This window comes from Leptidea sinapis, chromosome 17 (assembly GCF_905404315.1).
Source record: "Leptidea sinapis chromosome 17, ilLepSina1.1, whole genome shotgun sequence".
NCBI classification, from domain to species: Eukaryota; Metazoa; Arthropoda; class Insecta; order Lepidoptera; family Pieridae; genus Leptidea; species Leptidea sinapis.
Genome location: NC_066281.1, coordinates 13,636,997 through 13,664,599, shown reverse-complemented (window position 1 = coordinate 13,664,599; position 27,603 = coordinate 13,636,997). Strand labels below are relative to the sequence as shown.

At 40.1% G+C, this 27,603-nt stretch overlaps 1 protein-coding gene across 20 annotated transcripts; it reads left to right on the top strand.

Annotated features, from left to right (window-relative positions):
- Nucleotides 1-3,827: 3,827 nt before the first annotated feature.
- On the top strand, nt 3,828-24,343 carry LOC126968934 (ecdysone oxidase-like). 20 transcript variants are annotated; one of them, XM_050814142.1, is made up of 4 exons: nt 3,828-3,865; nt 6,588-6,757; nt 19,554-19,684; nt 20,976-24,343. In XM_050814142.1, the coding sequence occupies exon 4, from the start codon at nt 21,223-21,225 to the stop codon at nt 22,681-22,683; it is 1,461 nt and encodes a 486-aa protein (XP_050670099.1). In that variant the 5' UTR covers nt 3,828-3,865; nt 6,588-6,757; nt 19,554-19,684; nt 20,976-21,222; the 3' UTR covers nt 22,684-24,343. The 20 variants fall into 20 exon arrangements, with proteins under 20 accessions (XP_050670099.1, XP_050670101.1, XP_050670120.1 ...); XM_050814144.1 differs by lacking the exons at nt 3,828-3,865; nt 6,588-6,757; nt 19,554-19,684 and adding an exon at nt 19,707-19,740; XM_050814163.1 differs by lacking the exons at nt 3,828-3,865; nt 6,588-6,757; nt 19,554-19,684 and adding an exon at nt 19,837-19,852.
- Nucleotides 24,344-27,603: the final 3,260 nt, after the last annotated feature.

Here is a 27,603-nt window from a genome sequence, read left to right as displayed (position 1 = left end):
TTGTGGCCGGTGTGCGCGCTACATGACGTGAGAGGAGACGTGCGCTCTCGACGCCTGAGTATCCTTGAAGAGCAGGATTACAGGGGTTGCGACTTGCGACCATACTGGCGTCACGTACACACTTCCTAACCGTATTTTCTATGTACTAGTATTTTTTTCATTCTTTTTATGGAATAGGAGGACAAACGAGCGTACGGGTCACCTGTTGTTAAGTGATCACCGCCGCCCACAATCTCTTGCAACACCAGAGGAATCACAAGAGCGTTGCCGGCCTTTAAGGAAGGTGAACGCGCTTTTTTTGAAGTTACCCATGTCGTATCGTCCCGGAAACACCGCACAAGGAAGTTCATTCCACAGCTTTGTAGTACGTGGAAGAAAGCTCCTTGTAAACCGCACTGTGGAGGACCGCCACACATCCAGATGGTGGGGATGATATCCTAACTTGTGGCGTGTCGTGCGAAGGTGGAATTCGGCGGCAGGAATCAGGTTAAACAGCTATTCGGAACACTCCCCGTGATAAATGCGGTAGAAGACACACAATGAAGCGACGTCTCTACGCAACGCCAAGTGATCCAGCCGTTCACAGAGTACTGGGTCCCCGACAATTCGAGCTGCTCTGCGTTGCACGCGGTCAAATGGATCGAGCTGATACTGGGGTGCGCCATACCAGGGATAACAGCAATACTCCATGTGTGGCCGGACCTGCGCTTTGTAGAGCGCTAGTATGTGGGCCGGCTTGAAGTATTGCCGTGCTCTTTTAATGACGCCCAGTTACTTTGAAGCCAATTTGGCTTTGCCCTCCAGATGACCAAGAAATTGGCAATCGCTCGAGATTTCGAGACCCAGTATTCCGATACTAGGCGAGGCTTTAAGGGAAGTGTTGTCGAAGAGCGGTGATACGACAAATGGGGTTTTTTTAGTGGTAAACGAACAATCTTGAGTCTTCTGGGGGTTAAATTGGACAAGGTTCAATTTACCCCATTCCACTGGTCGACGATTTCCCGAGAGAGACCTGCATGGCCCATGTATACGGCATCACCAGTGCTGTCGTCTGCATAGCAATGAATGTTGGAGGTGTCCAACATATCATTGATATGCAGAAGAAACAGCGTGGGAGACAGCACACAGCCTTGGGGCACTCCAGTATTCACGGGCTGCGGGTTCGAGCAATATCTGTCGACAACGACCTGTATGCTGCGCCCAGTGAGGAAGCTGGAGGTCCACTTGCACAAGCTCTCGGGAAGCCCAAATGATGGAAGTTTTGAGAGGAGCGACTTGTGCCATACACGATCAAAGGCCTTCGCTATATCCAGGCTAACTGCCAAGCCTTCCCCCTTGCTTTCAATAGCCGCAGCCCATCTATGTGTTAGGTATACCAGAAGATCACCTGCCGACCGACCATGGCGAAACCCGTATTGTCGGTCGTTGATCAACTGGTGACCCTCTAGATATACCAAGAGCTGACGGCTTATTATGCTCTCCATGATTTTGGAGAGCAGGGAGGTAATAGCAATAGGCCTGTAGTTTGTCGGATCCGAACTGTGTCCTTTTTTTTGGATCGGATGGACAAGGGCTGACTTCCATGAGTCAGGGACTACGCCTTTAGAATAAGAGTGCCGGAATAAACGCGTTAGCACCGGCGTCAACTCAGGGGCACACGTTCTAAGCACGATTGGAGAAATGCCATCTGGTCCGCTCAACTTCCTGACGTCCAACGAAAACAGAGCTCGCCGAACAGTTTTCTGTCTGAACTGTACTTCAGGCATAGAGCTCTGACACCGCGGTATGGTCGGCGGTGTTTTTTCGTCGAGAGTCGAGTTGGAGGCGAAAAGAGCGCACAAGAGATCGGCTTTCTCTTTTGCCGTATGGGCCAGGGTGGCCCATGCCAACGGCGGCATGGACGGCTGGCTAAAGTTACCAAGAGCAGCTTCCGACAACGACCAGAACTTGCTCAGAAGACTCGGAAGCTGCTCGCCGATTTTGACGACGTGTTTTGACTTTGCACGGGCGATTTAACGCTTAAAAAATCTGGAGGCACGGTTGTATTTCCTCTTAAGAACTATGCAGTTCGGATCCTTTGTGCCCAGCGCCGCAACCCAAGTTCGATACGACTGTTTTTTGCAGTCAGATGCTACTTTAACTTACGCATCGAACCAGGGCTGTTATCTGCCACCGATCGGTACTACAGAGCTTGGTATAAATATCCATGCCCTTCAGTATCACATCGGCTACTGCAACGGCGCAGGCATTAGGATCATCCGAAGGGAAACAAACCCTGCCCCAAGGATAGGATGCAAAAAAGGAACGCACCCTATCCCAATCTGCTGACTTGTAGTGCCTAACGCGGCGGGTTGCTGGTGGTCTGCGACGTTGGCGTCGGATAGGCACTACACTCCTGACCAGGCAATGGTTGGACGTTCCGAGAGGGGCGTCGACAAAGACCTGGTAACCATCGGGATATGTAGTCAGCAGAAGATCCAATAAGGACGGTATGTGGCTATACACATCCGGGAGCCGCGTTGGTGACTCAACTTATTGGGACATACCGTACGCCATTGCAAAATTATGCACAGATCGCCCTGCGTAGTCTGTGGTACGTGATCCAAGCCATTCGGCATTGTGCCCGTTGAAATCACCCAAGACTACAATTTCAGCGGAGGGGATCCGTGCAAGCACGTCGTCAATTGCCGCTTGAACGCAGCCCATGAGATGATCGGTTTCTGCGTTACTACTATGAGACCTGTAGACACACGCATAGATACGGACGCGGTCCTCTAAATCTACGCGGAGCCAGAGAGTGGACAGGTCCCTACCCTCAAAATTGCCGAGACGGCGACAGCAGATATCCTCCCTAACGTACACATATAACGGCATGAGGCAAAAAATTGTGCTCAAATTTGTACCCGGGGTACGTTAAATATGACGTATCGCTAGGTCGAGATATCTGCGTCTCCGTAAGGAAACACAAGACCGGCTGCGCCGTCTCAAGGTGGTGGTGGACGGCGTTTAAATTGGAGTGAATTCCCCTGATATTTCAAAAGTCCACGTTGAGTGTGGAGCGGGGTGCCGTGGTGTTACTGTCTCGTTTGTCCTTGGTCATGCGCGGTTCTGTGCCCTCCCCAGATTACGAAGGGCAGCCCGAGCTAGAGTGCTCGGGAAGGGATTCTCCGACTCTGGTAGAGCCGGTACCCTCCTGGGGTAAAATCTTTTTTAGATCCGCTGTCATATTCAGGTGGAGGGGAGAATGGCCACCGGTCCTCGACACTAACCTATGAGAAACATAGCGGCACTAGGCCGCTACTTCACGCCGGTATATTGTGCGAGGGTGGTAAATAACCCGGACGAGTCTGGCCCGAATGTGCTGACGTCAAAAGACGGCAGCGTGACTCTCCCACTTCTAAAAAGCCCTTAGTCGCCTCTAACGACACCCATGGGCCTGGGACTCCCCTATTCTTTTTACGCCCCGGGGAAAGTACAGGTTTGAAAGTTTCACTTTTATGGACGATGTAGTTCACTCTCCTTGGTGCGAGATGTCACGGCACGCGATTCAGATTAGCACAGAAGAGCTGAATGTTTGTGAGCATCCCGGCATAGGTTGGTATCACCGCCAAACCTATCAGGAAGTGCTGAGGTCACAGTGGGGTGAACAACGCAGTCCGTTCCGCATTATTACCGAGCTGCGTTATCATACTAATGCCTCATTACAACTTTTTACGGCGACCTCTGATGTGAACAACATCTTAATTATAATATGACGTAAAATGTTTCCCCAATTTTTTACAAATCTGTTTATTGATGATGTTCAAGAAAGAGCATTGTTTGTTTGATATTTAGCTGGGAAGATCGTGTTCAGCAATATTATGTCGTGAGTTATCTTTGCATAACATATTATGTTATCGTACACATAATTATTATCAATGTATGTAGGTACAAAAGCTAAAGCGCGACTAAGTATTTGCAATCAATTTTATGAAGACAGTGCCTCCCGGATATTCGTAGAGTCTATCTTGGAATCTATTTCTAGTTAAGATTATTGTATGTATGTTATGTAACTACATGGTGAGATGTGCTTGAGTCGCACGCGCGATGTGACCGGCGAGAGCGGGGCCACGGCGGGAGGACACCGAATCCAAAATTAACAATAATCGTAACTGGAATTAGATTAATCAATTCGATTGTCTAAGAATACACAATTATTTTTAGTTAAATAAACAGGATGATCTATTGTTTTGGAATAGTGTTTTTGAAGTCGGTTGTTGTTTTTTGATACTATTTTTTTTAAGGATACAGATCGGACTCTGATCGGATGTAGTGCGAAAGTGCTTTAACTCTCTATTTTAATGTCGAAAGTATTCTGATAAGACAAGCCGCTCACGATACGTAGGTAAGTAAAACTCAAGCATATGACGCAACATTTATTTCAGAAATGGTAGCTTGACTTACATAAGTTGCAAAGGTTAGTTTCAGTTTAGGCCAAGATTGGTGCTGAAAGCAGAGAATTGTACCCGAAGAGGATGACGAATAAAAAAGTTGATGTAGAGTACATCTTACATACTTTCCCCCTTATTCATAGTCTGCTAACTAGAAGCATTGCTAATTCTCACTCTGTCTTCTTCTATTGACCTAAGTCAGAATGAGAAAAACACTCCTTAGCGGCTGTTTTAAGTTAGCGGACCATTATGAATAAGGAAGGGGGTTGGACTTCGGATGTCTAACAGAATACGTTAACGCAAACACACAGCCCCGCCCGTTTCGACATAGCCTCATATGTACCGATTCTTTTATAGTTAGAATCCAACTTAATGGTAGATGTTTAATTAGTCTTAATATTACTTTTATAAAAAAAAATCCTTTTTCTGTCACTATAATTTGCTTTCCCGTATAGTTAAGTATATTTAAATACTTGAACTAGGTTGTCTATGTATTTTTTTTCTGTTGGCGAAGCCTAAAAATTATTTGTATTTAATATAATAAAAATCTGATATTAATCATCTCATCTCATCACCTTTGCGTACCGCTTCAGTAGTTGTTTCGATTTTACCACCCTATTCTATTTTAACTTATCAGTTAAGAAATGATCAGCATGTCTCTTATAGGCTGCAAGTCCTAAGTAATCTTTTAAAATAGGCGTCATGGTTCTAGGTGCTATCTTGAACTTCCAAGATAAAATCTTTTGCTTTCGGACAGGAATTACTGCTTCCGTCACGTCGTGTGAACACTACGTGGACGGCCAGATCTTTTTCTGTCACAAACAGAGGAGGTCTCATTGTACCTATTAATAGCCCGGTACACAAACATTTCAATAATACCTATGGAGATTTTGAAAAATTACATTTGGCTCCAAACCTACTTTGTGTTATCACCCCACTTCATTTAATATCGCAAAATATTGTAGAATGTATTGGCCCCAAAATGAGAAAACTCAAAGAACAATCATATAAAAATTACAGATTCCAAATTTAAATGTACCTAATATTTTGTTTATTTTTAATTGCTACAGTATCTATGCCCAAAGGGCCTACCATCAACTTGAATAAGCGATGCGATTCCGATGCAGTTCAGTTTAGATACCTAAACTGAATCGCTAAAATTCGTGCCATGAAGAGCCTTTTACTGTATGGCGTTTGGATCGCTTATGAAGATTTTTTTCTGAAAAGAAATTTGTCTCTGGTCCGCGGTGTGAAAAAGAGATGACGCTCTACAGTCGTTATATAAGTTAGACTCTCTTACTCGAACCATATGCGTTACGTTTCGAAACCTAAAATGATATGATTTAAGCGGTTATTTTGCATAGAAAATACTAAAAATACATTTTAAAATGGCGCTTTATAGCGGCAAATTATAAACCATTAAGCCCTTTTTTGTACTAATTAAATAATAGTAATATAAATAAATACAGTTCTTTGAATTAGAAATTAAATGTTTGCTAAGGTGTTTTCGTAAAAATAACGAGTTTTGATAACTAACTCCATTGATGTTTGATTTGACAGGAGCACAGACTATATTTTCTTTAATTCGTTCTTGCGAACAGGCTATAGCCCGGGCCCTTACTGCCTCGTCTTTAGTATTTTCATTTTCACACAATTTACTTTCCTCTAATGAAGTAGGAACTTTTTTCGAATCGCTCACTTTGACACATAAGCTATCCAGTTTAGGTTAAAATATTACCTCATGGTGCGAATGAATGAACGAACTAAATCAGTTTGCGATTCAATTGAAATCATTTTTGACCTTCAATTGACATCATTGCGATTTAATCAGTTGATTTGACGTCAACCTAAATTAGATAGCTCTAATCACGTCGTGGTACGAAATAGCAAAGGCATTTAAGGTTGTCAATTGAATCGCAATAAGAGTTCATGGTAGGCCCGCAGACTAAGTACAGATAAAATTTAATGACTCGGGAACAAACATCGCTCTTCTTTCAAACAAATATCTCTACCTCACTGGATAGGGTCACTTACCACTGGACTATAATATGGGTCGACAAACCGCTTATCTGTGGGCATTAAATTAAAAGAAACAAGGGTTAGCGCTCAAAGTATCAGAATTATTAAAATTACAGATATGGATTATTAAAATTACAGATATGGAGCGAAAACAGAGGAGTGTCGTGAGCGAGCTACCGCCGACACTTGCCGAGGAGTGGCCTCTGGTGGGAGCTGGTGGCTGCTGGGTCTGCTGGGGTTGGTGGCGGCGCACTGCCTGCTGGTGCTGGTCCCGGCAACTCGGGATCCCTTGAACTATCAGCCGCAAGGTGTCTATTTACAATTTAATGTCACCTTAACTCAAATGACATTTATTTATATATTTTGGACACAAACGGTACTACTCGTATCAATAAATATATTGACACGAGAGTGGATCAGGGATTGGAAATCAAATACTCTGCTTATAGGAACGAATCTTTATTTACGTTCACTGTTAATCTTCCTTCTTTTCCTTTACACTTTCGAGTCCAAAAAGAGAACTGCCACGGCCACGCTTAGTAGTCTGAATACAAAAACAAAGTGGGTCCAAATGAAATATCTGCGTAAACATTATGATCAGGTGCACGGGCGCCGCGTACAAAACATTCTACGCTACTAGATACATGGCACTTCAGGTTCTAGTTTAAAGTTTGATATATTTTATTTGTCTTTCTTTATAGAAGATCGCAGAATGGGGTAATTTGAAACCTGTCCAATTTAACCCCCAGAAGTCTCAAGTTTGCGCGTTTACCACTAAAACAACCCCATTCGTCGTTTCAACGCTCTTCGACAACACTTCCCTTAAGGCCATTGTATGTGCCAACAAGAGGTTTTCTCCGTGTAACTGTTTTTTATTGAGTGAATATAAATGAACAAAAAAATATATGTTATTTATTGGACATTCAATTTTAGTTTTGAAATAATTCTTATAATGTTATAAATAGATGAAAAAAAATCTCAAAGTGAAGCCTTTTTTGTAAATTTCATTTTCCGCGCTTGGACGCTTATTTATGTTGACTAGTTAGTAAGTTAGGTTAAAAATTAGTGTATTATATTGATAGTATTGCTGTGTATCGAAAATATCGATAGCTTATTGATATTATTTTTCCTCATTAATCGATATCCTATTAATGGAAGACTATCGAACTGAAACACTTTTGTGGGTCCTGTCATTTTTATTAGGTAGGTACATTTTATTTTTATAGTACAACTCGGGCGAATCAACCTGACACCTGGCTCAAATGTTGTTTGTGCAACGTACAGTGTGCAAAAAAGTTTTTGTTTATATTTTACTTTCTCGTACAAAAACGAATAATATTTTTATTTTTTTAAACGTCTAATGTATGTCTATTATTAAATAACATAGGTGCATGCTTCGGCTTTAGGTAGTAACTTGTAGTTGTTATTCGATTTATATGGAAATAAAACAAAAATATATAAATAAATAAAAATAAATATAAAAAAATATAAAATAATTATTCGTAGTTGGTTTGAGATTTATTTATTTGCAATAGTTTAAAAGTTACATTTTTACTATCTGTTATTTGTACTCTATCAATATCATTGACATCTATTAGAAATATCTACCGGTATAGATATACCAGTGGGAGGCTCCTTTGCATAGGATGCCGGCTACATTATGGTTACCACAAAGGCGCCTATTTCATCCATGAAGCAGTAATGTGTACGCATTATTGTGTTTAGGTCTGAACGGCGCCGTAGCTAGTGAAGTAACTGGGCAAATGAGACTTAACATCTTATGTCCCAAGGTGACGAGCGCAGTTGTAGTGCCGCTCAGAATTTTTGGGATTTTTCAAGAATTCTGAGCGGCACTGCATTGTAATGGGTAGGGCGTATAAATTACCATCAGCTGAATGTTTTGCTCGTCTCTTCCCTTATTTTCAATAAAAACAAGTGTCACTGACGCGGGATGCGCTAATTAGTGTACCATAAAATTACAACAAGTAGCGTCACCTCTCCGTCCAACAGTCCGACTTACATTGCCGCCCGTCGCTCGCGCAAGGACCCGCCCATGCGAATTTGTATAGTAAACAAGGAATAGTTATTTTTAACCTAAAAAGTAGTCCCAAAACCTATTGACTCGCCATTGGCGAGTCGCCAATCGTACACTGTGTGAAAAAAATCTAGTCAAAAATTTATGCGAAAGATAAATACTGAAATTCAATGCCGTTTAGAAGTAGTTACAAAAATTGAAAAAAAAAGGCTTCACTTTGAGATTTTTTTCATCTATTTATGACATTATAAAAATTATTTCAAACGTTCAAACTAAAATTTTAATCCTACTATGTGAAAGTTTGTATGTCTGGATGTATGTTTGAACTTTTTTAACGCAAAATCTACTGAATAGATTTTGATGAAACTTTACAGTAATATAGCTTACACACCAAAATAACAAATAAGCTATAATTTGAAAACTATAGTGTGAATTATACAAGATATTAAAGAAGTGTGATTGTTACTAATGAATACAACTAGCGCCAAATCTGATCAACTAGCAAGGAAAAGATAAATACAATTTATATGGCAAAACAACGTTTGCCGGGTCAGCTAGTGTCCAATAAATAACATATATTTTTTTTTGTTCACTTATACACATAGTTTTGCACTTCCAGCTAATCGGAACTATTTGAATTTCGAATGTTATATTTTTTGAAACGTTGCGACCTCCTTAGTGATAAAAAAACAATTGGCGGGAAATCATTTGTCGATTGTTTTTTGTCACACATCAAAGTTGAAAGAAAATGAAATTAAGTCGAAAAGATTTTAAAGCGATGATTTTTTATGATTTTAAAATTTTTCTCTCTCCGCTCGTCTTCAAAATACTTTTGGGAGAGAAGCACCTTGCTTGAGCACCGTGGGGCGATGGTTTGCTGAATTTGAGAGAGGTCCGGTTTCTTTACATGACGAATTTCGTGAAGGGCGGCCTTCAACTCCCGTCTATGTGTATTAATAATGTGTCTAATAATGTGGCAACTGTTAAGCGGGTAATTGAAGAAAACCCGCGGATTACCTATGAGACAATTCGAGGACTATTGGGGATTGGTATGAGCCAAATTCAGAAAATTTGACATGAGGAATTGAAAATTAGGAATCTTTGTTGTCGTTGGATCCCTCATGAGCTGGCAGCGGAGCAGAAGCGCGTGGAATGGTGCTCACAGATGCTAATGAAGTACGACCAACGGACATACTAATGCTGTTTATAACATTGTGACAGTAGACGAAACATGGATTTATTGTTCTGAACCCGAAAAAAAAACAGCAATCTTGTGAATGGGTGTTTGAAAATGAGAACAGGCCAACAAAGTGAGGCAGGCGAGAAACGATGGTAAAAAAATGATCGCATTTTTTTCTCAGCTCCGGTCCCATCTGCACAACTCCACTTGAAGTACAAGTGACAGACAGTACAGTTACAAGTACAGTTGACAGTTCGGATCCGGCAAACTACAGGCCTATTGCTATTACCTCCCTACTCTCCAAAATTATGGAGAGCATAATTAACCGCCAGCTCTTGGTATACCTTGAGGGTCACCAGTTGATCAACGACCGGCAGTACGGCTTTCGCCATGGTCGGTCAACTGGCGATCTTCTGGTATACCTAACACATAGATGGGCGGCGGCTATTGAAAGCAAGGGGGAAGGCCTGGCAGTTGGTCTGGATATAGCGAAGGCCTTTGATCGTGTATGGCACAAGGCGCTCCTCGCAAAACTTCCATCATTTCGGCTTCCCGAGAGTTTATGCAAGTGGACCTCCAGCTTCCTCACTGGGCGCAGCATACAGGTCGTTATCGACGGTTATTGCTCGAATCCCAACCCCGTGAACGCTGGAGTGCCCCAAGGCTGTGTGCTATCTCCCACGCTGTTTCTTCTGCATATCAATGATATGTTGGACACCGGCAACATGCATTGCTATGCAGACGACAGCACTGGTGATGCCGTATACACGGGCCATGCAGGTCTCTCTCGGGAAAACGTCGACCAGTGCCGGGAGAAACTTGTGTCTTCTATCGAGTCCTCTCTCGAGAAGGTCGCGGAATGGGGTAAGTTGAACCTTGTCCAATTTAACCCCCAGAAGACTCAAGTTTGCGCGTTTACCACTAAAAAAACCCCATTTGCCGTATCACCGCTCTTCGAGAACACTTCCCTTAAAGCCTCGCCTAGTATCGGAATACTAGGTCTTGAAATCTCGAGCAATTGCCAATTCCGTGGCCATCTGGAGGGCAAAGCCAAACTGGCTTCAAAGAAACTGGGCGTCATAAATAGAGCACGGCAATACTTCAAGCCGGCCCACATTCTAGCGCTGTACAAAGCGCAGGTCCGGCCTCACATGGAGTATTGCTGTCATCTCTGGTCTGGCGCACCCCAGTATCAGCTCGATCCATTTGACCGCGTGCAACGCAGAGCAGCTCGAATTGTCGGGGACCCAGTACTCTGTGAACGGCTGGATCACTTGGCGTTGCGTAGAGACGTCGCTTCATTGTGTGTCTTCTACCGCATTTATCACGGGGAGTGTTCCGAAGAGCTGTTCAACCTGATTCCTGTCGCCGAATTTCACCTTCGCACGACACGCCACAAGTTACGATATCATCCCCACCATCTGGATGTGTGGCGGTCCTCCACAGTGCGGTTTTCAAGGAGCTTTCTTCCTCGTACCACGAAGCTGTGGAATGAGCTTCCTTGTGCGGTGTTTCCGGGACGATACGACATGGGTACCTTCAAGAAAAGCGCGTACACCTTCCTTAAAGGCCGGCAACGCTCTTGTGATTCCTCTGGTGTTGCAGGAGAGTGTGGGCGGCGGTGATCACTTAACACCAGGTGACCCGTACGCTCGATTGTCCTCCTATTCCATAAAAAAAAAAAAAAAAAAAGAAGATGAAAAGAGTGTTAATGCCGAGTAGTATTCTACCATTTGTTTACCTAGGGTGTTAAAAAAAGATCGCGAAACATGCATGCTTTATCAAAAATGGGAGAAATTGGTAATATATAGCTTCTTCCCTCAAATTTATCATTTAGGGGAAGATGGGAGAAATGTTTTATTTGTCCTGATATATTATATAATAAATCAATAATTTGTTTTCAGTAAAAAATTAAACGTTTATTTCCCAATTTTCCCATTCAGGGGAAAGCATTTATGACTTTTAAACTTACTTTTAATTTTCCTTTGATTTTTAATTCGGCGAAAGATGATACAAAAATTCCTATTTTCTCACATCCCCAGCCTACAAACTACTTCTATACAAATTTCATTGTAATCGATCCAGCTGCATTAGTCGACCGATCTACTGGAACTAACAAAAACAGTTAAGATTGCATCTTGTTTTAAACTACCTAGTATAAACTTACCTAATCTTTTGAGAGCACTATACTACATGCTAAATAAAATTATGCACACGGTGCCATTTCTCTTAAATAAATAGGTACCTACCTATTTATGAGTTACTTGTACGATAAACATGATACCTCGCTCGGTCTTGACAGTCGGAGACAGTAGCAGAGTTGGTTTTATCGTTAAAATTGTTAACTTAAAACGTTAATTACTATAACTCTGTTAAAAATTTAAAGTAACTGACGCGTTACATTTTACTGCGTGGTTTTATATCATCATTTGTTAATTTAACATTAACACATTATTTTATTATTATTAGCAATTATAAACAACAATCTACATAGGGTTTTTTCCAGTTAATGGATCGATTCCTGGGAAGTAGGATTTTTAGCCAAGTCTCTACCTAGCTACAACGTGTTATTTACATAATTATCGCGTGTGTAAATCTTGTGTATGTGTATTGGTGCGTGCGTTAATTCGGACGCTCTTGTTTGACGTTCAAACTTCAAGTACTATTTTATTACTGCATTGTGTGTAGTGTCACTTTCACAAAATATTTAGATAGTATTTTCAAATCTAAAACTCATTTTATCGAGTGTATTATTAGGAGGATTTGGTTGTTAATAGATGTAACTGATCACAGATCACAATTAACTTAAAAAATTATAATTAAATTTATTCTTTTATAGCATTTAATATTAAGGCGCTATAGTCCTAAGAAGTAACATTTTTGAAAATCTTCTTAAAATACTTCTACAAATACTACGGTTCAATTTTTTTACTTATCTTCATTTCTTTATCTAAATTATCGCAGTTTCGAAAACACGTATACGAAAAAAAATCTCGATAGATTTATTTTTTGAATAAATAATAGTAAAAAAAAACTAAAAAGCACGCTTTATATAAAATTCAACTAAAAAATAGAAAATAAAATTAAATTGGAAATAGTGTAAAAAAATATATTTTTTTGTAAAAAAAGCGTGGGGTGCTTTTTAAGATATTATTGAAATAATAATTCTTCTACACCCCACGCTTTTTTTTACAAAAAAATATATTTCTTTTCACTATTTTCAATTTAAATATAATTTCTATTTTTTAGTTGAATTTTATATAAAGCGTGCTTTTTAGTTTTTTTTTAACTATTATTTATTTTTCTATTTTTAGTAAAATTTTCTATGAAAACGTATTTTTAAAACTATTAAGTACTTTAATATCAATTCCTGCCTTCGACTATAGATGAAAATTATATAAATTAACAAAAATCATATTTTGCAAATTGAAAAATTGAAAAATTTTATCAAATTAGTGTAATGTCATCGGTCCTCGATAAATCTACAAAGTTTGAACGAAATCTAGCCGTTTAAAGTGGGTCCAAATCGCGCCCAACGAAGTCGGTTACAAACACACAAACATACATACAAACATACAGGTGAAGCTAATATAAAGCGTATAAAAATAGTCTTTTTTATTTGAATTATTTTATATTATCATAAAACTATGATAGCTATAAACACAAAACTTATTTTATTCGATAGTTTATTAGTATTTATAAATTTTCATTGTGGGTTTTATCAATACGCTTTGTGAACTATTTTATATTAATTTTTTTCGTAATAAACCAAACGCGATGCCTTGGTTGCATGCTCGCTCATGCCAGCAGTACGCCCGTGACCACTGTCAAGGAAGGCACTGTGTTCGTGTCTCTCGGGCTCACATTACGTAAGATTTTTGCAAACAAGTACAAAGCGGGAATCATTGTAAAAAATAATGATGATGCGACAGCGTATTTGTTAAAATATATAGGTAAATGGAAGTCGGAAAGTACTAAAATAAAATTTACTTAATATTATTTTCAATATTATGCCACGCGGGATTTTTGTATGTATGTTCTTTAGGGAAATAGAAATCCAAGATGGCCGCCCCTCAAAATTATGATTTCAGTAACATGGATGTCGTGTCCGAGGTTCTCGAGGTTGCAGACAACGATTTTGGGATCATTTTTGAAATCCAAGATGGCCGCCGCACAAAATTATGATTACAACAGTATGGGTATCGTATCCGAGGTTCTCGAAGGTGCAGAGAACGATTCTGGGATCATTTTTTAAATTTAAGATGGCCGCTGCACAAAATTATGATTTCAAAAATATGGATGTCGTGTCCGAGGTTCTCGAGGGTGCAGACAACGATTTTGGGATCATTTTTGAAATGCAAGATGGCCGCCGCACAAAATTATGATTACAACAGTATGGGTATCGTTTCCGAGGTTCTCGAAGGTGCAGAGAACGATTCTGGGATCAGTTTTGAAATCCAAGATGGCCGCTACGCAAAATTATGATGACAACATTATGGGTATCGTATCCGAGGTTCTCGAGGGTGCAGAGAACGAATTTGGGATCAGTTTTGAAATCCAAGATGGCCGCCACTCATAATTATGATTTCAGCAATATGGATATCGTGTCCGAGGTTCTCGAGGGTGCAGAGAACGATTTTGGTATCATTTTTGAATCCAAGGTGGCCACCGCTCAAAATTATGATTTCAGCAATATGGATATCATGTCCGAGGTTCAACATCCAAATTGTTGAAATCATAATTTTGCACGGCGGCCATCTTGGATTTCAAAAATGATCCCAAATTCGTTCTCTGCATCCTCGAGAAACTCGAATTCGATATCCATATTTTTAAATGATAAATTTGCGCGGCAGCCATCTTGTATTTCAAAAATAATCCCAAATTCATTCTTTGTATATTCGAGAACTTTGGATTCGACATCCAAATTGTTGAAATCATAATTATGCGGGTGACCATCTTGGATTTCAAAAATAATCCCAAATTCATTCTTTGCGTCTTCGAGAACCTCGGATTCGACATCCAAATTTTTGAAATCATAATCATGCGTGGCGGCCATCTTGGATTTCAAAAATGATCCAAAATTCGTTCTCTGCATCCTCGAGAACCTCAGATTCGATATCCATATAATTGAAATCACAATTTTGCGTGGCTCCCATCTTAGATTTCAAAAATAATCTCAAATTCATTCTCTGCATCCTCGAGAAGCTCGGATTCAATATCCAAATTGTTGAAATCATAATATTGCGCGGCGGCCATCTTGGAATTAAAAAAAAACATGCACGATACAAGGCTAGTAGGGAAGATGTTCTACTTACTAGATAAATACGTTCGAGTGATTTTTGCCTTAAGTGTTGGGAAAACCTCGCCTTAACAAGGTTATTATTTTTTTCAATGTAACATTTTATATTAACTGTTATAACTTTTAACACACTAAGCGATATGATTGCAGTTACAGTTACACGTGTCTCTAAAGTTATTATTATTAGATATTTGATAAGTTTTTATCTATATAAAATAGTGTTTAAAGGATAACAATGTGTGTAATTGTATTTTTTAATATTTTTGCTGTCTTTGTTACATTTGGACTGTTCTTCTTCAAATAGATATTTCTAATGGATGACAATGATAGCAATAGAGTAAAAGATAGTAAAAATATAACTTTTTAACTGTGAAAAATAAATAAATCTCAAACAAAAATACGTATAACGTATAACGTTATAAATATACATACATAAAATACGATTTTTTTATAGTTATTTTTTTTATTTATTTATATATTTTTGTTTTATTTCCATATAAACCAATTAACAATTACAAGTTACTACCTAATGCCGATGTATGCACCTATGTTATTTAATAATAGACATACATTAGACGTTTAAAAAAATAAAAATATTAAGTGTTTGTTTTCGTACGAGAAATTAAAATAGAAACAAAACCTTTTTTGCACACTGTACCGATATTTGCGACACACAGCAATACTATAGATAGTATACTACACAGCAATACTATACTATAAATATTAAACCTCAATATTCAATAGCCCTACAGATATTATAGATGATGGCCCGGTAGCAGATTGCAGGGTGGCCGCGCGGCAAGCTCCGCAAAATATATCGAGAGCGCGGTAGGTTCGGGGACAACGTCTCGCTCCGCCCAGACACTCAAGGCCTATGGCAGATACAGCACCCTTAAAACTTCGCCTAGTAACGGTATACTGGGTCTCGAATTCTCGAACGATTGAGCGATTGCCAATTCCGTGGCCACCTGGAGGGCAAATCCAAATTGGCGTCGAAGAAGCTGGGCGCCATAAATAGAGCACTTATAAATAAATATAAATAGAGAATACTGCAGTATGTCGGCCACATTCTAGCGCTCTACAAAGCGCAGGTCCGGCCATATATGGAGTATTGCTGTTATCTCTGGTATAGCGCACCCCAGTATGAGCTCGATTCATTTAACCGCGTGCAGCGCAGTGCTCTGTGAATGGCTACATCACTTGGCATTGCGTAGAGACGTCGCTTCATTGTGTGTCTTCTACCGCATTTAACACGGGGACTGTACCGAAGAGCTGTTTCACCTGGTTCCTGTCACCGAATTCCACCATAGCACGACACGTCACAAATTACGATATCATCCCCACCATCTGGATGTGTTTATTTATTTATTTATAGAATTTTTGGGTTTTCCAATAATTCTGAGGGCTGCACTGTATTGTACCTAATTAGGTACAATGCCCATTGGCAGGGCGTATCAATATCATCAGCTGAACGTCCTATTCGACACGTCCTTTATTTTCATAAAAAAATTAGAGATACGCAGTCCTGGGCTCCTGGAGTCATTACAACCTGCTGCTCAACGCGATGTGCCAAAATTAGACCTGCGGGCCTACCATGAACTCTTATTGCGATTCAATTGACAACCTAAAATGAACTGCTTCGCTATTTCGTATCACGACTTGATTAGAGCTATCTAATTTAGGTTGACGTCAAATCAACTGATTAAATCGCAATGATGTCAATTGAATGACAAAAATTATGTCAATTGAATCGCAAACTGATTTAGTTCGTTCATTCGTTCGTACCATGAGGTAATATTTCAACCTATACTGGATAAGCTATGTGTCAAAGCGAGCGATTCGAAATAAGTTGCTACTTCTTAGAGGAAAGTGAATCGTGTTGTTAATAACTTTTAAGAAATAGTGAAAACATACAGAAAAGGAAAATTTTATTGATGAAATATGAGATGAGAATACTTTATTGGACTTTTTTGTAAAAAAACATACTGAGAATAAATACCAAAAATGAAAATAAAAAAATCGAGGCAGTAAGAGCCCGGGCTATAGCCTGTTCGCAAAAACGAATTAAAAAAATGCACTCTGTGGTCCTGTCAAACCAAACATCAATGGAGGTCATAAATGTTATTTTTACGAAAACATCTAAGCAAACAATTAATTTGTAATTCAAAGAACTATATTTATTTATATTACTACAGTATTTAATAAGTACAAAAAAGCACTTAATGGTTTGTAATTTGACTCTATTAAGCGCAATTTTAATATGTATTTTTAGTATTTTCTACGCAAAAAAAACGCTTAAAACGCTTAAATCAATGATATTATATACAATAAAGAGGTAGATATCGCACTAGCGCGCGCAAAATGTTGTAGACAAATTCAGACAATTGTCGTAATTTCATTTAGTCGGCTAATAGCAGCGAACTAAGCCGAACGTTTTCGTGGCGTGACAATAATAATCTAAAATGCCAACCTGTGTGTTAAGAAAATGTAAAAACTATGTTTGCAAGATATATAAGAGTGAGGGTATTTCATACCATACGAAATTATATAAAAGAACGTCGTATTTGTATTTTATCACGATTTTATTTCTTATTTACAAATAAATCTCGAATTATTAACGTGGTGGTTCGAGCAAGATAGAGAATATGATGTCAACTGCAGCGCGACAAGGACAAATAGTTGTGTCATAGATTAATCAACCAGAAGTGAAATCGTAGGCAGAATATATAGCGGTTGTAACCGCTTTATTGCGAAACTTGAGTTTTCTTGTTAGTTAGTGAGCGTCTTTCTTAAATAATATTAAGATAATTATAATAAGTTCTGGCTTTCAAAGTCTTATAATAAAGGTGGTATAGAATGAGATTAGTAATAACAGGCTATTTGATATTTTATTAGTACTTAATCTTGGAATGTATGTAACGTACTTAGAGGTCTACTCGCAAAATCGACAACGACATATTTGGAACGATACGATAATACTCCGAATATACCGCAACTACCCTGTCTGCTGCGGGATGATCGAGGTAGTATATTTTAGGACAATTTAGGAAATTATGTAAAAAAGTCGTTGTTGCAGTGAATGTAATACGAAATTTAATATTGTTTAATAAACAAGTGCGCAAAGCTGAACTATCAAACTACAAAAACAAGTTTTAGGGTAAGTAGCGGACGTAGACAGTAAGTGCTATCTGTTTGCGTAGGAGTTTTTTCAGTAAAACTGCCCTTTCGGTATATCCCATGCTAACTGCAGAAGAATCAATGGATCATTTTCTGTTTCTCCCATTATCTTATTGTAATAAATCCTCAACAAAATACATTCATAAATAATATAATATACAAGAAATAATAATTGTAAACTCAAAACTTTTTGGGAGCCGTCGTTAGTAAAATTGTAAAAATGGAACCCTTACTGTTAATACATTTCGGTTTTGTTTTGATATGTCTGTATGTTTTTTATTATTTTATGTACAAATAATTTATATTATTAATATGGCTTTATATTTTAATCAACCTTATTATTTTTTTTAAATCAGTAACACCTAATTTACCTAATTTAAATGTAGTTTTACTACTTTATAACTTTTATTACATGAACTCATGACTTAGACATGACTCAGTAAAAAAATAATATCTGGTGAATGGTTCTGTGTTTTTATTATGCAAATACGGAGCAATTAGCAAATTAGACTTATCACTTTTTCTCTTGAGATAATTGCATTTACTATTCTTCTTTGACGTGTAATCGTAATGTAGTGTGCTATTGCAATGTTAAATGATTCATGTGGGCGTTTGTGTATCATTTACAAACACCGAATGTTGTCTAGGTAACCTATCTATACTTTTAAATATCATTGGCTTAAATCATATCATTTTAGGTTTCGAAACGCAACGCATAATATGGTTCGAGTAAGAGAGACAAACTTATGCAACGACTGTAGAGCGTCATATCTTTCTCACACCGCGGACCACAGACAAATTTATTTCGTTCATTCTTCATAAGCGATCCAAACACCATTCAGAAAAAGGCACTACATGGTACGAATTTCAGCGATTCTGTTTAGGTACCTAAACTGAACTGCATCGGTAATGCATCGCGTATTAAAAGTTGATGGTAGACCCTCTGTTCTCGTGTTCTCTCACTAGAGCTGCTTATTGTACTGTTTGTGTTTAATTAGGTTAACATTACCCAGTTTTTTCTTTTACTAAATAATATGTTGTATATGATAATATATAATTTTATAAATTTCGTACTCTGTCGCATTAGGTAAAGTCAAACCTGTAATCATAGATGTTGTCAAATAATTAATTAGTATAGATAGTTAAAAAGTTTCTGGAAGTACTACGCTACAAATTAAGTGATATAGAAGGACTGGATGTTATTTCATTTCTATTTCATTTCATATTAGGCAGGTAGTTTACTCACACTGTTATTATAATCTTTCTTGCTTGTGGTTAAAGCAAGAGGCGCCCACCCTTTGCAAACTCGAGATTGCAACTATTTTAATCTCAAAAAGCCCGTATGCCAAACCAAAAATTTCATACTTGGACCCCTATTATTAAACTGTCTTATTATACCTCTTTTCATTATAGAGGGCGCACAGTTCGAATTTTTGGTGGTAGGAGGCGGAGTGGCTGGAGGCGCGGTGGCGGCGCGCCTTGCACTGGCTGGCCACCACGTGCTGCTGCTGGAGGCGGGCGGAGACGCCCCGCTGCTCTCTCAGGTACGGGCCACGTGCTGCTCTTGGAGGCGGGCGGAGACGCCCCGCTGCTCTCTCAGGTACGGGCCACGTGCTGCTGCGGGAGGCGGGCAGAGACGCCCCGCTGCTCTCTCAGGCACGAGCCACGTGCTGCTGCTGGAGGCGGACGGAGACGCCCCGCTGCTCTCTCAGGTACGGGCTACGTGCTGCTCCTGGAGGCGGGCGGAGACGCGCCGCTGCTCTCTCAGGTACGCGCCATGTACTGCTGTTGGAGGCAGGCGGAGTCGCCCCGCTGCTCTCTCAGGTACGCGCCACGTGCTGCTGTTGGAGGTGGGCGGAGACGCCCCGCTGCTCTCTCAGGTACGCGCCACGTACTGCTGTTGGAGGCAGACGGAGACGCCCCGCTGCTCTCTCAGGTACGGGCCATGTGCTGCTGTTGGAGGCGGACGGAGACGCCCCGCTGCTCTCTCAGGTACGGGCCACGTGCTGCTATTGGAGGCGGACGGAGACGCCCCGCTGCTCTCTCAGGTACGCGCCACGTACTGCTGTTGGAGGCAGGCGGAGTCGCCCCGCTGCTCTCTCAGGTACGCGCCACGTACTGCTGTTGGAGGCAGGCGGAGTCGCCCCGCTGCTCTCTCAGGTACGGGCCATGTGCTGCTGTTGGAGGCGGACGGAGACGCCCCGCTGCTCTCTCAGGTACGGGCCACGTGCTGCTATTGGAGGCGGACGGAGACGCCCCGCTGCTCTCTCAGGTACGGGCCACGTGCTGCTATTGGAGGCGGACGGAGACGCCCCGCTGCTCTCTCAGGTACGCGCCACGTACTGCTGTTGGAGGCAGGCGGAGTCGCCCCGCTGCTCTCTCAGGTACGCGCCACGTACTGCTGTTGGAGGCAGACGGAGACGCCCCGCTGCTCTCTCAGGTACGGGCCATGTGCTGCTGTTGGAGGCGGACGGAGACGCCCCGCTGCTCTCTCAGGTACGGGCCACGTGCTGCTATTGGAGGCGGACGGAGACGCCCCGCTGCTCTCTCAGGTACGCGCCACGTACTGCTGTTGGAGGCAGGCGGAGACGCCCCGCTGCTCTCTCAGGTACGCAACACGTGCTAATGCTGTTGGAGGCGGGCGGAGACGCCCCGCTGCTCTCTCAGGTACGCGCCACGTACTGCTGTTGGAGGCAGGCGGAGACGCCCCGCTGCTCTCTCAGGTACGGGCCATGTGCTGCTGTTGGAGGCGGACGGAGACGCCCCACTGCTCTCTCAGGTACGTGACACGTGCTGCTGCGGGAGGCGGGCGGAGACGCCCCGCTGCTCTTTCAGGTACGCGCCACATGCTGCTGTTGGAGCCAGCCAAATATAGTGCATCTACATTTACGCTTATTTATGACATTGGCTATTAATCAGACCAATTTTACAGATACCGGGAGCAGCCGTGAGTCTGACGGGTTCTGACATTGATTACTTCTATGAGACGACGGCGAATGGACTCTCCTGTCTGTCGTCACGCGGTGGTAGCTGTCGCTTTACCCGTGGCAACGTGCTAGGTGGCTCGTCTGCCCTGAACCATATGATGTACACCCGAGGCAACAGAAATGATTTTGACTTTGGTAACTCTAGTGGTTGGACCTGGAAACACGTAGAACCTTATTTTTTTAAATCTGAACGACTTGAAAATCCTCAAAATTTTCCAAATTCTTCTAAAAACTTTCATAACAGTACAGGAGCTGTTCCCGTGAGCTTCTCTGATGATGCAGATAACACTTGGAAAAAGAGAATAATAAAAGGGTTCGAATTACTTAACTTCCCTCACAACGCGGACGTCAACGCAGACAGCCAGATCGGTGTTTCTAGAGTATTAAGTTACACATCGAACGGGAAGCGTGTCAACATAGCAGAAGCATACCTCGACCTGGCAAGAGAGACAGGAAAATTAAAAGTGGCCAAAAATACGAAGTGCTTGAAGGTCATTATCGATGAGAATAACATTGCGCGAGGCGTCATCGTAGCGCATTCCGATGGCTACCGGAATATCCATTTGTACGCGAGCAGAGAAGTTGTCCTGAGTGCAGGCACGATCGGAACCGCGCAGCTATTGATGTTGTCGGGGGTGGGGCCTGCTGACCACTTGCAGGAGTTAAATATTCCAGTAAAAATGAACTTATCAGTTGGTGTCGATATGGTTGATCACGCAATGTCATTGATTTACATGAAAGTGGATCATCACGGGGTTCAGTCAGATACATTGGCGATGCTAACGAAGGCCATGCATGCAGTGCAGTGGATGGTGACGCGCAGCGGGCCCCTGGCCTCCATAGGGCTGACTGATATCACAGCGTTTCTAAATACAAATTGCTACGATTTCATAAAGAGGCAATTGGTAAACGACAGAGCAGAGTGCGAGGTGCCGACGACACAGATCATCCACGCTTTCATGGATAGGGGGATCACACGCATCGCGAGGCGGCTCTACGAGCGTATCAAACAGCACGACCCTCTGATCGTTGAGCAAACTGTGAGCCAAAACGAGCGCAATGACGTCTTAGTGATCGCGCCCGTCGTGCTGGCGCCAGAATCACGAGGTCTCGTGCACCTAGCCAGCGCCGATCCTGCGCGGCCACCACTAATATTTCCTAACTACCTGGCAGACAAAAGAGACGTGGAAGAGATGGTGAGAGCTATAAGCGTACTGGACGACTTGACACGAACTCCACCATTCCGGGAGCGCAACGCGACGCTGCTGCGATACAAGTTGCGGGGTTGTCCGCGGGCGGAGGCAGGGGCGCGCTACTGGGCGTGCTACGTGCGGCACATGACGCACTCGCCGCACCATGCAGTCGGCACGTGTGCGCTGGGCCGCGTGCTGGACGCACGCCTGCGCGTACATGGCGTGCGTGGCCTACGGGTGGCCGACGCTTCTGTACTGCCGCGGCCTCCGCGCGGGAATATGGCCGCCACCGTGCTGGCGGTGGCCGAACGTGCCGCCGACATGGTGCTGCAGGACGCGGCGCCTCCGGTACACCGGTCCTGATTGATGATGGATGCCGAACATGGAACAGCCGACAACAGTTGCCTGATACTTTACTTGGAAGCTCTATAATATTTATTTAAAGCTAGGCTCTGATTTTACATTGCCTGCTTAAATGTTATTATTAGGGGTTAAAGTATGAAATTGTAGATTTGTACTGAAAAATTGAAATTCGTCTTTCTTAATTTAACATATATATTCAATCAAAATAATTACCATTATTATCATTGCTGCCATCTAATATAAAGGTAGTTATGCCTTTGCGATAGAACTGTAGTGATTTAGATTCGACAAACTGTGTGAAAGTATTTTGTACTGCCTCCTGAGAAAACAACTTTTTATCACGTAGAAAATTGTCCAAATCACGAAATGAATGGTAGTCTGTTGGAGCAAGTTCTGGCGAATACGGAGGGTTTCTAATTGCAATTCCTGTAGAGTTAAAACGGTTTCTCGTGCTCTATGAGGTCTCGCGTTATCATGGAGCTCTAATAGTGAAGATCGATTCATGAGTCGGGGCTGTTTTATGGCAAGTTTTGATATTATTGTTCGGAGTTGGGCACAGTAGACATCTGCCGTTATTGCTTGACCAAATCGGAGAAAGCTATAGTGAATAACACCATGCTGAGACCACCAAACAGTTACCATTACCTTTATATTGGTAAGTTTTACTTTAGGACACTGATGCGACGTTTGACCTGGGGTCAGCCATTACATTTTATCGATCATGCATCGCTTACGGTTATCGAAAAGAATCCACTTTCAACGCATGTCACAATTCAGGCAATACACGTTCCAACACGCGTTGCTTTCTGCAGATCAGTCAAATCATGAGGCACCCATTCTTCATATCATTTATTTTATTGATTTGACGCAAATGATTCAATATTGTTGGCAAGGTAACGATGCCGCTTAATTAAACCATGCCAGTAATTGTTTGGCTCGGATCAGCTTCAACCATCTCTTTCAATTCATTGTTATTCACCTGTGTTGGCGGTCTTCCACATGGTTCGTTCTTCAAATCAAAGTTTCCATCACGAAAGCGTTTAAGCCAAAATCGCACGGTGCGTATATTAGCAATCGCCTCTCCAAACGCAACATTGATATTACGAGCTGTTTCTGCCGCGTTAGTTTCGCGTCAGAATTCGTATTCAAAAATCACTCGAATTTTCGAAGTATCCATCGTTTTGTCTAAGCTGAATAAAAAAAACAACTGAAAGTCGATAATGGAATGTTGCACATTTTTTTAAAGTAGAACTACATAGGTACCATGTGAAAAAATTTTCACTCAAAAATCTCAAACCATGAAGGTTCTATGTCAATTCGAAGCACCTATTACAATTAAATGGGAATTTCATACTTTAACTCCTATTATTAACGTAAAATGTTTATATACATAAAAAAGAGGCTACTTCCGACTATTCCATTAACAATTTAACTTTTATTTATTTAAGTTATTAATAAATCTAATTGTATATGTGTATGAGGGTAGTTAAAAAAACAGTGTGTATTTTGAGGACGCGTTTATGAATTGTCCAAATAGATGTATGTGTGACGGGTGTAAGGAACCTTTAGAACTAATGAGTAGTAAGTAGTTAATGTTCTAAATGCATACAGTCTACTTAATTATATTTAGGTCCAATCCAAAATAAATAACCAAACTGAATACACGTCGTTTTATTAAAAAAATCTCAGTTATCATAAATGAATGTAAACTTAATAGACATGAATGAATCAAATATTATCTATTTTTCGACAAAAGACAACATAAAATCATAATCCTACTAATATTATAAATGCGAAAGTTTGTAAGAATGTATGTATGTTGCTCTTTAACTCAATAATTACTGAATGGATTTTAATGAAACTTTAGAATAATAAAGCTTATACATCAGTATTACACATACCTATTTTTATAAAGTTATAGTGTAAATTATCATAAAATAATAATAAATAAATATGTATGTTAGACTATAAGGTATTTATTTTATGGACCTTAAATAAAATGATTTATTATTATTATAATAAATCTGCAATCTGCCAGCTATTCATGCGTGCGGCACAAAAATTGTAGGGACAGTTACAGATATTAGTATAATGTAATGTATAATATTATCACATTACGTGTGTGTGTATGTTTGTTTCATCTTCACGCGCCAATGGCTGAACAAATTTTGATAAAATTTGGTATGCAGGAAGCTGACACCCTGGATTAACACTTTTATATGTATATACATTATTTGTATATAAATATAAATAAAATAAGAAAGAGTTTTCTTGGTAAACGCTGCGAAAACAGATAAAAAATAAAATGTTGTAAAGAATTATAGAACTTTTAATTATCTACAAAAAATCCACGACACACTATATCTTTCTATTACGGTTTAGCCACAGAACCTACTTTTATATTTCAAAACTTAATAAAATTGTATGGTGTTTTTAGGTGGTTTTATTGACGATATATCACTACTTTTCACTAAATGTAATTACTTCATCATGAAGAACACTTAATTTAGATAATATTTGTGATTTATAACAATAAAATGTGAACATTACTTTTAGGGTAAATCATACATAGGTAATGTACGACACACGTAGTCGACGTACGCGGTAAGTTCTTGTGTTTTTCACTACAGTAAGACTCCTGTAAATAAAAACACTTGAATTCGAATTCTCGGAATTCTCAGTCCTATCGCCTTGAATTTATAGGAATGTTACCGTAGATGGCGCTGTGCAAATGACATCATTTTAAAATCGAGGTGTTAGGTGTCTCCGGAACTCCTCACTGGTGACTTATTTTTAAGCTTCCTTTTGTTTATGTTTAAAGTGATCTTCAGCAAATAATTTCTGAGTTTTGTTATTATTATTTTGTGACTTGTGTTTAGTACTTTAGAAAATTTATTGAAGTAGGTACGTTAGTTAAGGCGTTACTTTCCGGAAATCCATAATTATCCAAATGTTTTGAGTTTTCTTTAGTGTTAATTCCACCAATATTTGTCTTCAAACAATTAGACACGTGTCTCGCCTCTACATGAGGCATCCTCAGGAAATGGTGACTCGACAAAATCTGGCACGAGACATTTTTTATCAGTTAAAATTCAAAGATTTGGACAATTTAGTACTTTAATTTCTTTGTTTAATATTTTTGACAAATAGCGAAGGTAGTTTAATTATTTTTGTTGTAAGTTCTATAGTCTATAGCTATTACATAGCTAGATAAGTTTATTAATTATGGTGCAATTATGACATGCGAGCTCTCAAAGAGCTAGACCTATGACAGCAAGAATCAAATGTACATGCTGAACAGCAGCACGTCAAGCAGAAGTCAGAGCTGGTGAAAGTTCTGTGCTTCAAGAAATCGGCTTGTGATACTCGACGTCAAGAAAATGCTATCCGCATAGCCACTCAGCGTCCATTAGAGATTCGTGTAGAAACAACTTCCCGGCGTCAAGAATACGCAGTGTATGTATGGCGTATCAACGTGTCAGTGAAATAGCTGAAGAAGTAGCTTCTCGACGGCACGAGCATTCCTATCTAAAAGCTAATCAGCGTGCTTCTGAGGCAGCTGATGCAGTTGAGGTTAATACTTGCTGGCTCGCAAGTGCTCAGCGCCAAGCAGAGCGCCGGACAATAACAAACAAAAAATAAAACACACACATAAAAATACCAAAAAAATTACTGAATCGCTAATAACTTGGGCATACGATATAACAAAAGACACATTCTTCTTTAATTTTTTTAGTAGCGGAGCGTCCAATCAATCAGTCATTTGTTTATTGGAACGAAGTTCCTTACGGCAGGCTTGGAGGAGATAAGGATTTTGCTGCGGGACCGAACTGAAAAAAATGTGATAGTAAAAACGTAAGAAAAAGTCCGTGGAATAAAACCGTTAAATGAGACGTGCGCAGGCGCGACAGTCGTATACACAAGCGAGTAGTGTAAGGTCCATTTTTTTATAACATGTAAAAGTGTGTTTGTGATTTTAGAGTTTTATATTTCAAGACGCTTCTAACTCTGATACGGAAAAATTCATCAATTATTTGAATTAAATCTTTGTTGTTATCTAATAAATCTCCCGGTATCTTATCCAACCATAACAGAACGTGAGCGTGAGGACTTCTACGATGTTGAAATTCGATTCTTTTAAAGTAATTATTTATTTTTTTACAAATTGTGTCGATTCTACATTAGCCGAAGGAACTTCGTTCCTACCTGGTGTCCCACGACACCACATCTTTTTTTTTTTGAATAAAGAACGTACCACAGAGCAGAAAAAACTAGTAGAAGTGGCATGATGACATTTTACTATGGAAACCGATGTCGCCAAACTCATTCATTTATCCATTAAATAAGTAATACACACACTTAATTCCGGGTTTATGATAGCCCTAAATTCACAATCACGAAAAGACATACCTACAAATTTATTTACATTAATATCGAACTTCATACAATTACGTTAATAATAATATTTCAATATTTTTTCTAAGGTATAGTTAAAAAATCAAATAAAATCAAGACAGCGTACACGAATAGTCTTGGAAAGTTACAATACCAATATTATATTTACTTGGGAAGCAATATACGCACAATACATAGTTTTGTTTATAAGTATAGTACACAATATATAGTACACACATATATAGTACACAATATATAGTACACAATATATAGTATTCATAGTTATTCTGTATAAACCCAGGGGCCAGTAAGACATGAGATTTTATAGAACGTACTGCTTCCATACGTATTGCGCATGCGAAAAGAAAATTTCCAAAACAAACAGTAACGGTTAATAACAACAGAACGATTAATAAAAAGAGAAGCTATAAGTACTGATGAAGTATTAATAATCATGTTTTTCTTGCGATATATGATATTTTATATTATGATGTACATATTATGCTATAAAAATGGCAAACAATC